Here is a 12,679-nt window from a genome sequence, read left to right as displayed (position 1 = left end):
GATTCCACCCTCCCTCACCTCCCATCTGAGCAATGTTGGCAATTGGTAAGCTAGCAAACTTTATCGTAAAATGCAGATACATCACTGTTTAAGTTTTTTGTTGTTCAGCTACTTTGCCTGGCCCAGTATTTGTCATTCTGTATTTTTGAAGCTACCATGGAGTCCATGGATATTTTTTGTATTTCCCTTTTAGTTTTTGTTTGTTTGTTTGCAAAGACTACCCAAATTAAGGTGCAGACATACAAAAGGAAGGAGCAAGTTATGCACATCCATGTGTTTGTGTAAATGTGAGTCTCTCAGTCTCTCCTGGCATTTCTCTTTTGTTTCAGGTTTGACTTTGAAAGCGTGGAAAGCACCGTAGAGAGCTCGGTGGACAAATCAAAGCCCTGGAGCAGGTCCATCGAGGACCTGCACAGAGGCAGCAACCTGCCCTCCCCCGTGGGCAACAGTGTGTCCCGCTCCGGAAGGCATTCTGCACTGCGGTGAGTTTCTTTAACCAGGAGGGAGGCACAGGTGGCAGGATCCACAGGGACAGCAGAGCCCCTCGCGTCTGCGATGACCCTGGGCCACGGATTGCTGTATCTTGCCACATGGCACTTCATTTCCAGTCATTTCAAAATGCAAGTTTCTTCACGAGTTCCTGGGGTCATCCCTGGGGCCGTGCTCTGTAGCATTAAGCAGCTTTCAGGAAACACCATTCCTTCATTCAGCACCAAGAGTAAGTTCTGCTGCCATAGGGAACAACAACAGGAGCCTGCACAGGCACATGCTTTTCTGGAACCAGGGAGATGCTGATGTCGTGATTGAGGCTCTGTTTTCTGGGTAGAGGCAGCACATTGAGATGTGAGAATTTCCAGAACACCTTGTTGATGTTTGTACCCTGCTGCCCCCCTCCCCTCCTCCAGTGGTAGTTCAGGTGAGTGTTCTGTGAGGTGTGTTCTTAGTCATAGGCATGGAATGCTGTAGTGGTCACTTCTATTAATGAGATGCCTTTAAGCATGTTTCTTTGGTCACCTGTCAATCTTCTGTTTCCTTCTAAGGATTCCTTTTCTAGTCTCTCCTGGCTGAAATACCACCCTGTTAAGGGAGGGTGGGTGCCAACCACCTGTATCACTAATGGGCATAATATCACTGAATTGTTCATCCACTCATTGTGAATGAAAAGTCATTCATGCACTGAAGAATATTTTTGAGCTGCTATAATTTGCCAAGCACTGTACTTAGAGTTACTGTCCATGGGTGTGTCAGTCAATACCGCCTGCCAAGACAGAGACATCCAGATTCAGAAAGGTTTTTTATGTTCCTAATACAAATTTTTATTAGGAAGTCCCACATTCCCAAACGTTGCTTACGCTTTGTATCTTGAAGAGTTTATCTCACTTATTTCAGGCTTGACCTGGAAGGTGGACTCTGTTCCTGTCACTGTTTAAGGTCACTGTGGGTACCGGGTCATTGCAGTCGAGTCCACGTGTCCAGGTGCAGCCAACGAATGTGGGACTTTCAGGCTTTCCGTATCTGGTAGCCTTTTAATTACTTCTCGTCCCTTTGACTTGGGTTTTGGTCGTGGGAAGTTAAAGTCTCTAATGAAATTCAGTTCTGCCGAAGGACTTGATGTTTGAATATGATGCTTCCAATCAACCTTTCAGATTTTTTTTTGGTTTGGAAATGCCAAAAATAGTAATGGGTTTTAGAATAATTCAATAATAATGAAGAGCAGTGTTTTAATTCATCTCATGGTATTTGCATTAGGCCAAGAGCTCTATAACCTGCAGTCTGCATCAACTTTACATGTAGACAAGGACATATGTGGGCCAATTTGGAAGCTGAAGAAAGGCCAGTTGTGCCTAAAGAATTCCCTCATCACTTTGGTACTTGAATGGAAAATCTTACCATTAGTATAGTTATAACTACTAGTATATATAAGGGATCTAATACGCAAACTAGATGTTAATTTGCTTTTCCATAATTTCTTACCTAGAAAGGATCATTTATTGGCTAGTTCTACCCTAACAAGGACTCATTTCTTGAGTAATAATTCATTATGCCTGTTTTTGAATGATTAAAGACTGTTTGGGGAGCTCATGTTGTTTCTGGTAAGGTCAGGAAAATGTGGGAAACACCCCAGGTCCAAGGAGAGTTGTAATCCTGGCCGCTGGAAGGCATGGTACAGGGACATCAATTTCTGATTTACTTCATGGTTGGCTCCAGGTAGATCCTGCTAGAATTCACTTTAAAATGGAAAAATAGACCAAAAATATAGAGAGATGGACATGATGGAAATACTTTTCTGAGGAACTCGGGAACTATGTGGCATTTCCGGTTGGCAGGTGTGCTTGAAGATGACCAACTAAGAAACCAACATCACCTTCTTCTGTCTGTGTTTGAACAGTTTCAGACTCAGGAACAGAACAATGGAATTTCCTCCCCAGGTTCTAATCACTCAAGAGAATCAGTATGGCAGTAACTTTCATGAAACTTGTTGACCTGAAGCTTTGATTTTTGTTTTTAAACAATGCGTATCAATGATATTCCAGCTCTTGAGGTTCATGAATTTGTGCCTAGATTCTAATTCCGTATTTCGTCATTTGCTAGCATCTGTGATTTATAAAAACAGCAATCAGATGTACAGGCATATGGTACATGTTGCTTTTCATATACCCAAAGATTGTTTACATTTTTTTTTCTCTTCCTCCTCCTTCCTTTCTCCCCTTTCTCTCTCTGATCCCCACATTTCCTTCACCTTTTGGCTTTCTTTTAGTTGCCCTTCTTTTTCATTCCGTCATAACATTTCTGATTGTCTTTTCCTCCTCTACTTTGTCCTTTCTGATCCTACTGTCTCCTCTTCTTCCGGTTCCATTCATCTCTTACACCACCACCAGACTGGTTTCTCTGCCTGAGTATCTTCAGTTCAAATGCCACCAGAGCTGCTTCTCTCCCTGTTGCCTCTGGAGCAGCTTCAGTTTACACACTGATGATGAGGCTTCAAACCGGAAAATCTCGTAAGTTGCGGGTGAAAATGACACCCAAGAGAGCTGGTAGTGCATGGTGGCAGGGTATTGCAACTGCTCTCCATGTTATAATATGATAACCTCATAGCTTAGCGCCCTCACCCAGTACTGGATGTGCCCACTGCCTTTTACACTTTGATACGCTGTTATCATATTATGAATTCTCATTTTAAGAATTTAAACCTTTAAAGTATGTTATATTTTTATTAATATTACAGGGTTGTTTTTTTTTAAAGAAAGAAAAAGCATATTAATTCATTTTCTGTAGAGATGATTTATTCTGGTAGCTTTGTTTGATTAGAATATGTCTTCTATATCCAAAGCAGAATTCAGTTTCCTTATCTCGATCTCCAGATTATAATATAGATTGGTAAAAAGGGTTAGTTAAACTTGGAAGAAGAAATGAAATTTTAAGAAATTTAAAACACTATAAATGGGGCTTGGTTAAAGAAAAAAAGGAAAAACACTAATGTTGATGCACATTCTTCTCTCTGTATTCAGACTTTATTTTTTAACTATTTTAAGTGGATTATTAAACGTTTTATGGCATGACCTTCACCTTCAGTTATATCAACTATTCGATTCTGTATTGTCATAAATTTGTCAGCTTGGCCAGTAGTAAAAATGTTGATATTGATGCAGTAGAAACCTGGATTGTGTTGTTTTTTTAAATTCAGAGCCCAGTGTGCCTTCAGTTAAGATAGATTTCTGTTGATGTGACCACAGATCTAGCTAAATTAAATGATTTATATATGCACATATGTGCACGCTAGATTTTTGAAGACAGTGCATTAATTCAGATGCAGGAGGTGGAAAACTAAGAGCCTGGAGGAAGGGGTCAGATTTAAACTTGGGGTGATGGCCAGAGCTGCTTCTCAGGGTGAGGAAAGGCTATTCGGGGTGGAGGTAAAGTGAAAGAGGATGAGATGAGAAGAATTCTTACATCAAAGGTCAGGCATGTTTGGGAAAGAGGGAAGAAACTGCCCCTTCTGGCTTTGCGGTGGGGGTGGAGGGCTGTCTAAGGAGAGGTTGGGTCATGGACGTGCAAAGCTGGAAAGACCTGGGAGGTCACCCCGACACCTTTCACACTGTGGTGGTGAGACCAAGATCTGCATTTCCTTTACGACATGAACTCCTATTAATATTTACTCCTAAGATTCCCTAGAACCAAGTTTACTGTTTTCCTGAGATTATTAACTCAGTGGAATGGCATTTAATGAATAGTCATCGTCTGACTCTTACTACCTATATACATAGTGGGTTCATATGAAGAGACAGAGTTCAAGTTTATGTGCTGGTTTATACATTTTAATACAGTAATCTTATTCCTGGCAATGCTTTTTAGGGGAGGAATTTTTAAAAAATATATTTTTATTGGTTTCAGAGAGGAAGAGAGAGGGAAAGAGAGATAGAAACATCAATGATGAGAGAGAACCATTGACTGGCTACCTCTTGCATGCCCCCCACTAGGGATCGAGTCTGCAACCTGAGCGTGTGCCCTGACCAGGAATTGAACTGTGACCTCCTGGTTCACAGGTTGATGCTCAACCACTGAGCCAGGCCTGCTGAGCATAGGGGAGTAATTTTTTAAATAATTTTAAATGGGCCTGGAACTTTGTTACAGTTTTCTTGAGTGTCCACTGTGTGCCAGGCACTGTTCTAAGGGCCTCCTGTGATTTACTGTTCACGGTGCTCTGTGTGGTAACTACTGTTACTTTCCCCAGGAGGAAACCGAGTCTTCTAGTGGTTAAAGCAACTTGTGTGGGATTAAACAGTAAGTAAACGAGGCAGGACTTGGAGTAAGGTGGCCAGACTCCAACCTCCATGCTACATTATCCTGCCTGCTGATTTATAGGATGATCCCCCCACCACCACCACCACCCCGCCGTAAATATATTGTTTTCATATCAGGTGTCTGATGTCCCCTGCAGGAGGGGCTTTGGCTTCTCCCAAGAATAGAAGAATCCCATCTATTTCGATAGACGCCAACTTCAAGGAGAACAAACTACAAAGAAAAACATATTTAAAATTATTCTCGTAGATAAGCTGTTAATCAAGATTTTCGTTAAAGAAAATGCTGTTAAAGTCTTTGGGAGGTAATCAAGGATTATTAGCCCCATTTACAGGTGAGGAAGAAAAAAGAAAAATGAGGGGACAGTCATTATAGGAAACACCCAAGTTTTATTTCTGAGGGAGGAGAAATGTTGAAGACACTCCTTAACCTGATGAAAATCTGAGGGTGCAGAAAATGAAGTAACCATAAAATAAAGACTTTCTAAATTTTTCAGACTTTGCAGAAATAATCTGCAATTACAAACTTTCCATTTTACTTATTGGCACATTGTAAGCAAAAACAACTGAAAGTGTTCTGTGGTTGTGTGTCTGATTTTTGTATTTCTTTATTTGAAATTGTAAAAAGAGAAAAGTGATCTTGGGTTAAGAATGGACTTCCACGTTTTCAGATTGGAGTTTATCTTAATGGCCCTGCTAGTGAAAATGGTGACAGTTTTAATTATATATAGCTTATGGGAGCACCAGACCCAACAGATTTGTCCAGCATTTCCTACTATGAGTTTAACTTCACTTTTTTCTATCGTGTGTGTGTGTGTGTGTGTGTGTGTGTGTTCTGTTGTTATTAATCCTCATCTGAGGATATTTTTTCCATTGATTTTTAGAGAAAATAGAAGGGAGGGGGGAGGATATTGGGGAGAGGGGGAGAGAAAAACATCAATGTGAGAGACACACATCAATTGGCTGCCTCCTGCACCTGCTCTGACTGGGGTCGAGGATTGAACCTGAAACTCAGGTACAATATATGTGCCCTTGGCTGGGAATAGAACCTGAGACCCTGTGTTGTGCTGACTGACACTGTAACCACTGACCCACACCAGCCAGGGCCACTTTACTGTATCTTTGATCCAGCAGAAAAACCAACTGAGAGAGGCTTTATGGAAATGGAAAAACAAGTCGCCTAACCAATGCGTTGTTGGGGATCTATCCCATAGATTTTCAGATCAGTGAGATGATAGGGTCCAGGATCCGCCTCACATGGTGTGAGATTAACCCTTTGAGTGCCAACCAATATCCTAGGAACTATGCTAAAATTGCCAAGGCATTTTTGCTGATTTTACAGCAGTTCAGGAAAAAAAATATGAATCGCAAGTAAATGAGGTTACATATTCAGAAACTTAAGGAAACCTTTACTACATTGACATATTTAGCAATATCATCATCACTAATAAAAGCAGACTTAGAGCTGGACACCATTTCGAAGCTTTGATAGCATTCCCGGCACTTTTGGCGAAAGACAGGAGGAGTGCAATCACGCTCCCTGGCACTCAAGGGGTTAAATTAGCAATTCCTGTAAAGAACCTGGCACAACAGTGAGTCATCAGTAAAAGTTAACTATATAGGTTGAGGGAAACACTGAAGATGACTCAGCAGATTTCTATAGCTGTGGTCTGGTACTTTCATCAGCAAGATTTATTATATACTTAATATGCATAGGGTACTCTGCCATGTGCTGAGGATACAGAAAGATACATTAAATAATATATTTGTATATGATTCATGACTGATAAAGGACTTGTTCATACTTATTACTATATCTTCATAAAGTCTTTGGGAGGCAGTCAAGGATTATTAGCCCCACTGACAGGTGAGGAAGCTGACGCTCGGGAAATTATCTATAGCTAGTAAGTGGCAGAGCCAGGATTTATAATCAAAGTCTTCTGATTTCTTCCACTTTGTCATAGTGTCTTTACAATTTGACTGAGAAAGGAGTGTAGATATGTTTGTGTGTGTTTGTGCACACACAAATGTCAAGCATCATATGAATATAACCAGAACTAATGATATGAAACTTTAGAGGCTAGCGTGAGCAGCAGGACCTATGGGAGATTCATGGCGTGGCTGGATATGAAGTACAGTGAGTAAGACTTGGGGTGTGACTAGGAAAGGGGAGGAGGAGGAAGGTGGTATGAGCAGTGGTTCAGTGGTAAGACTGCCTGGTTTGTTTAGGAAACAATGAATAGATGAGTCTGGCTGGAAGTAGTTTAGAGCCAGTTGACTTAATATTTTGAAAGCCAAGCTACTGAGCTGTCATTTTAGTTCAATGGTAATGATTTACTGAAGGTTTATGAGAAGAGGAGATAATTTGGGATAAACAGAAATATTTCTATCTAAAGGTCACAAGAAATAGATGGCTTCATTACACAGTTCACATAGGGATGCATCCTGATTAATTAGCCACTCGTAGCAAATTCCTTTGACAAAGGGAATATAATGAAAAACCAGAAAGTTAAGACCAGCAATGGCTCCCATTCATATGATGGAAGACTGTTCATTCACTTACTCTATTCAAAAAGCATGTACTGAGACCTTTTGATTTACGGCTTCTGTTCTAGATGTCATTTAGTCCTATAAGGGGGAATGGAGATGAACAGAAAATTTCAGTGACTTTAAAAAAGGTTCATTAGGAGTTTTGTGTACTTTTCTCTCTGTCTCTGTCTCCCTCCCTCCCTTTATTCCCACTTGAACTATCTGGATTCACCTCCTTAAGCTCTGTTTCTTTTGGCGATAGAAAAGTACTCGACTCATTTTTTTCCCTTTAGCATCATAAATTTTATGTTTAAGTGATAGAAAAAATATACCCAAGTGACGCCATGTCTGAAGGGTAAGAAAGACGAAACCTAAAATGCCAAATCTTGGTAGAGTGCTATTAACCCAGACTTTGGAATCGTAAGGGACTAGTACAGTTATGCCAAATTATGTGACAGAGCCAGTTGGCAGTGCATTCCAGTTGGGTTGAACCCTTATTAGCTTTCAAGGTAGTTCTGATTACTATTCTTTATTTATAGGTAGATATTAGTTTGATATCTAAATAGATTGTTTGAAAGTACGATTTGTATGAGAAAATATATATAACCTTTCTTTTTCCTGGAGAAATGACAAATCTCACAAATGTTGGCATGGGAGCTTCACAGGAGATTTTTGAAATACCTTTTTGTTTTCCCCCCAGACTCTGAGAAAGCCTGGTTAGGTCAGCTCAGGAAATGTTCATTCAAGGTTCTGCAGTAATATGTTCTCTGTGGCTAATACAGGCTTAGAGGGAGAGGCAGACGCGTACATAACGCACATCCAAGGAAATGTCCAGTGTGCTCTCTCTGCAGCTCACCTGCACCTTCCCCCTCTCTCCCCAGGCATGTCTTCTTTGCCTTTTGTTCTCCAAAGCCTCGAGGGCCCTTCTTTCGCCTCCTTAACTTGTTTCCTGAGCCCACACAGCCCAGCTGGCTCACTTCTTCCACAGCTCACTTCTTCTGCCTCTGTGACTTTCTAAATAAACTTTCACATGGGAAAAAAAGAAAGAAAGGAAAGAACATATCTAGATATGAGCATAATTTACGACTTCAGGTGTGTGATCAGACTTATTTCAAGGAATCGTTGGGTGAACCGCAGCTTCCATATTGGGGTTTACTGTTTGGTGCTTTGCAGATGTAGATCTCTGAACAAAATCCAGTGTTTGATCACTGCTAGCTTTTGCTCATGAGTAGTGGTCTTTTTCTTGCACTCCCAGAATGATCATAGACACAGTACTTTCTCATTCTTAAATTTATCATCATTGGCTTCTTAATGTATTGCTTTTACTTTTTAATATGATAAGAACACTTAACATGCGGTGTACTTTTTAAACAAATTTTCAAGTGTACCATACAGTATTGCTAACTATAGGCACACGTTTTACAGCAGATCTCTAGAATTTATTCACCTGGAATAATCAAACTTTATACCCTCCTCCCTCCCCCAGCCCTGACCACCACCATTCTATGCTCTGCTTCTGTGAGTTTGACTATTTTACATCTCTCATATAAAAAGTTATACAGCATTTGTCCTTCTCTAACTGGGCCATTCCACCACGGCCATCAAGTTCATCCATGTTGCTGCATATTGCAGGATGTCCTTCTTTCTCAAGGCTGAATAATATGCCAGTGTGTATATTTACCACATTTTCTTTATTTGTTCACACGTCGATGGACATTTAGGTAGGTTATCGCTACATCTTGGCTCTCGTGAATAATGCAGCAATACACACAGGAGTGCAGATATGTCTTTGAGTATTTTTTTTGATAAATACTCAGAAGTGGGTCAGATCATAGCAATTCTATTTGTAATTTTTTTTAGGAACTTTCATATGTTGTTTTCCATAGTGGCTGTACCAATTTTTATTTCTAGCAACAGTGCACAAGAGTTCCCATTTTTCTACAATCTTATCAGCAGCACTAATCTTTTTTTCTTTTTGCAAATGTCTATATAGGTATGAGGTGTTATCTCGTGATTTTGATTTGAATTTTCCTGAGCATTAGTGATGAGCATCTTTTTATATATCTTTTGGCCATTTGTGTGTCTTTGGAAAAATTCTATCCAAGTCCTTTGCCCATGTTTTAATGGGGTTACTTGATTTCTGGCTGTTGAGTTTTAGGAGTTCCTTATGTATTTTGGATATTAAGCCCTTTTCAGGTATTTGGCCAATATTTTCTCTCATTCCATAGCCTACCTTTTCATTCTAATTCTTCCCCTTACTGTGCAGAAGCTTTTTAGTTTTTTGTAGTCCAGCTTTTCTGTTACATTCCCAAACAGGAAGACCTACTTCAGAATTGCTGTAGTTCCCTGGCAGTGAAGAGTGGTAGGAGGACAGCCAAACAGGACTCTAACCAAAACTCCAAGGAGCATCAGCCATAATGCAGTCTACTAACATATACTTGGCAAGAGAAATTCCTACATGTCTAATCTGTAGTCAAGCAAATGCAAGAGGGCTACTTCCCTGCATTTCCTTTGCGGGCCTTGCCCTTTTCTGTGTATGTGCTTTTAGGAATAAAAAAAAAATTGGGTTTTATTTCCCTTGTCATTTATTAGAATAAGTCGACTTGTTGATGATTGGTGCTCATCCATCAGTCATCCTGAAGGGCTTTCAGAACAGAACTGCCTTCTTGCCCTGCAGCACCTGCTGCCAGGGCTGTGCAGGCTGAGCTGCTCACTGCCTGCTCCTCAGCAGATTCTTTGCCGCACACGAACTGGGTGTCTCAGTTGGCAGTTGGCAGCCATAGACCCGAATAGGAAATGTTTTCTATACGTTATCTAACAGATATTTGTAGAAATTGCTTTTTAAAAATGCCTTGTACTCATACTAGCATTAATTTATAAGTTCTTCATTTATTTCATGTATATATAACTACCAATGCATAAAATTAATACAAGTGGTTAGAGTCAGGACTCTTTGGTTTTGATCTTAGGTCAGTTTTGTAATGCGTTTCTTTTCCATATTCACGGAACTTTCTGAGTTCCAATTGGCAGCCCTTCCCAGACAGTGTCTCATCTCTGAATGTCGGGGTAGCATTTCGTTTTAGCTCAGTGCTTGACAAGATAATAGGCAATTCTCAGAGTTGATGGAGAAGAGGGCCTGAGAAATTTGGTGGTATCCGTTTCCTATAAGGTTTCTGTGAAAATGGCCTCTTAAAAAATGGAATTTTCTCAAAACGCTTGACCTCAAAAAACAGCCCTGAGTAACTCCTCCTCATTATTTTTTCTACATAAGGCAAGAGCTCCAAAAATTAGACCCAGGGCTACTTTCTGCCTCTGGGAAACCTCTGTTAAGTCCAGGCTTCAGAGCCCCAAAGCTCTGCTTGCCCATCTGGGGGAAGAGGGTGTCTCAGGATTTAGATAGTCCAGGCCTGGGTCATAGCCACTTCGTAAATATTTCATTCCGCTGTTTTTCCCTTTGGAATTCAAGGAGTTTTCTCCGATCCCCACATCTCAGGGAGCCTGTCCTAACACACCAGAGAGACCCAGTTGTTTCAGGATCTCGTTCTACCTGTTCCCATCAGCTTGAAGGAATTGTTACAGTTCAGAATGAGTACATTGGGCAGGAAATTATCTCTAAATGTCTCTTATGGGATGTCAGTGAAAACGGCATAGTAAGGACCTCTGTACAGGCTCTCATCCATAAAAGCAGTAGTGGTCTTTTTTGGATGGTCAAAGTATGCCAGAACTAACTTTTTTTAGTACTCTAGAAATAAGTTTTTCTGCAATCTGGGAAGCATCGATTTGGGGAAAACAAGTGAATCTAAGAACCAACAGATATTTTTGTGGTGTTTTTACTTATACTATTCCCCTCCCTCCCTCTTCAGTTCCACAGTAGCCTTGAAAGCCAGTAAGTAGCTCCATAGTCACAGTCCAGACCATTGGCCTGGCGGCAAGTGGAGGGGGGTGAATGGAGTTGAAGCTCTTTCCAAGCCCCTTCTTCCTCCTTGTCCTATAGGTTAAGCTGTGATGTACCACGAGTCCTGAGAACTACTAGTGAAGAAGCCAATTTCAAGTGTCAGTTAAAGTTACATGCACCGTTAGCTGTTGACAGAGTCTGGGAACACTCAAGACATACTACTTGGCACAGGACTAAAGCTCATCGGCCTCAGTTATCCATAGGGGACCATGCAGGCCCCAGTGCTGCCTGGCATTTTTAATATACCCCTGTGAACTGTGGACAGTCTCAGTCTGACTCGGTTCAAATAGTCTCTATTTGTAGTTTCATAGTAGCTTCAGGAAGGAAATATTATAGGAACTCATTTCACTTTATGTAATTGTCTAACAGAACACGTGATTAGAACAAGGGTATTAGTTTACCCTTACCTCCTACTGAGTCACCAGCTTAATTCCCTTAAAGCTCAGGTCTTTGTGGAAAGTGTATTCAAAAAGATCAGTGCTTGTGAAAGGTGAAGAGAGCTTAGCCTAAGGGTTCTGTTGTAGAACCGGATGCAGGCGGCCTTACATACCCTCTCAGAGGTAGTATATTGAATTATATCTACTTGTGTGATTATGCAACAGCACCTTGTACATGCGATGTTTGGCAGTTACGACTAGTTTCTTTTGAGCTGTTTGAATTTTTAATTGGTGGCCGATTATTGCTGTGATTTCCCAGTGCCACCTAAGGGAATCAGTGCGACTCATACACCTGGTAGAATTTTGTGGCCCTACAGTTTTTTCTGTAGAAACTGTTAATCATTGTCTTCTGGCTTTTTGACCTCCAGGTGGACATTCACAGCACCAGGGAATCGGATTTTTAAGGCTTCATTTTTCTGATGGCGATACTTGCTTCTTTTGTTCCATGTGTTGGGTTGGGATAGGCCTCATCACAGAAACCCTCCCCTGTGCTTTATGAGGGTAGATCAGGAGCCGCTGTCCACCCCAGAGGCCTTCCAGGAAACATCCTGCCCGGGGATTGAAATGAGAAAAGCATTGTGGTCACAGCCTCCAGCCAGCCCTCTGTCTGAGAGGGATCCAAACCTATACCCTCCACAATAGTTTGTTTTTTATGTAGTGTTCTTTTTCTTTATTTGGAAAGTAATTCACATCTATTGTAGAATATGGACAGAAGTAATGAACGAAAGTATCTTGTAATTTCACCATTCAAGGAACCATAAGACAGGTATGCTTTGAATCGGCATTGGTAATATTTCACGTCCAGTTATGTTTATTGTCATGTCACCTCCATGATACTCATTCCATTCCTTTTATTTATTTCTTGAATGAGAGCCCCATTTAAAAACAACTTTCATACACCTAAAGACAGTTAAATAAAGAGTAAGTCTATATTAACTCAGTTAAGTCTGGCTTGGTTC

The 12,679-nt window shown here is 40.8% G+C and overlaps 1 protein-coding gene across 8 annotated transcripts in view; it reads left to right on the top strand.

Annotated features, from left to right (window-relative positions):
• Window positions 1-12,679, top strand: part of FMNL2 (formin like 2) — a 302,979-nt gene that overhangs the window by 219,883 nt on the left and 70,417 nt on the right. For 4 of the 8 annotated variants that reach the window (XM_059704424.1, XM_059704427.1, XM_059704425.1 and 1 more), the window contains exons 6-7: window positions 330-482; window positions 2,880-2,999. In XM_059704424.1, coding sequence (XP_059560407.1) covers window positions 330-482; window positions 2,880-2,999 — 273 coding nt within the window. The remainder of the gene's footprint in view (window positions 1-329; window positions 483-2,879; window positions 3,000-12,679) is intronic. The other 4 variants (XM_059704429.1, XM_059704432.1, XM_059704430.1 and 1 more) reach the window with 1 other exon arrangement.

The sequence above is a fragment of the Myotis daubentonii genome, chromosome 7 (assembly GCF_963259705.1).
Source record: "Myotis daubentonii chromosome 7, mMyoDau2.1, whole genome shotgun sequence".
In the NCBI taxonomy this organism is placed as follows: Eukaryota; Metazoa; Chordata; class Mammalia; order Chiroptera; family Vespertilionidae; genus Myotis; species Myotis daubentonii.
This window is presented reverse-complemented; position numbering and strand designations above follow the sequence as displayed.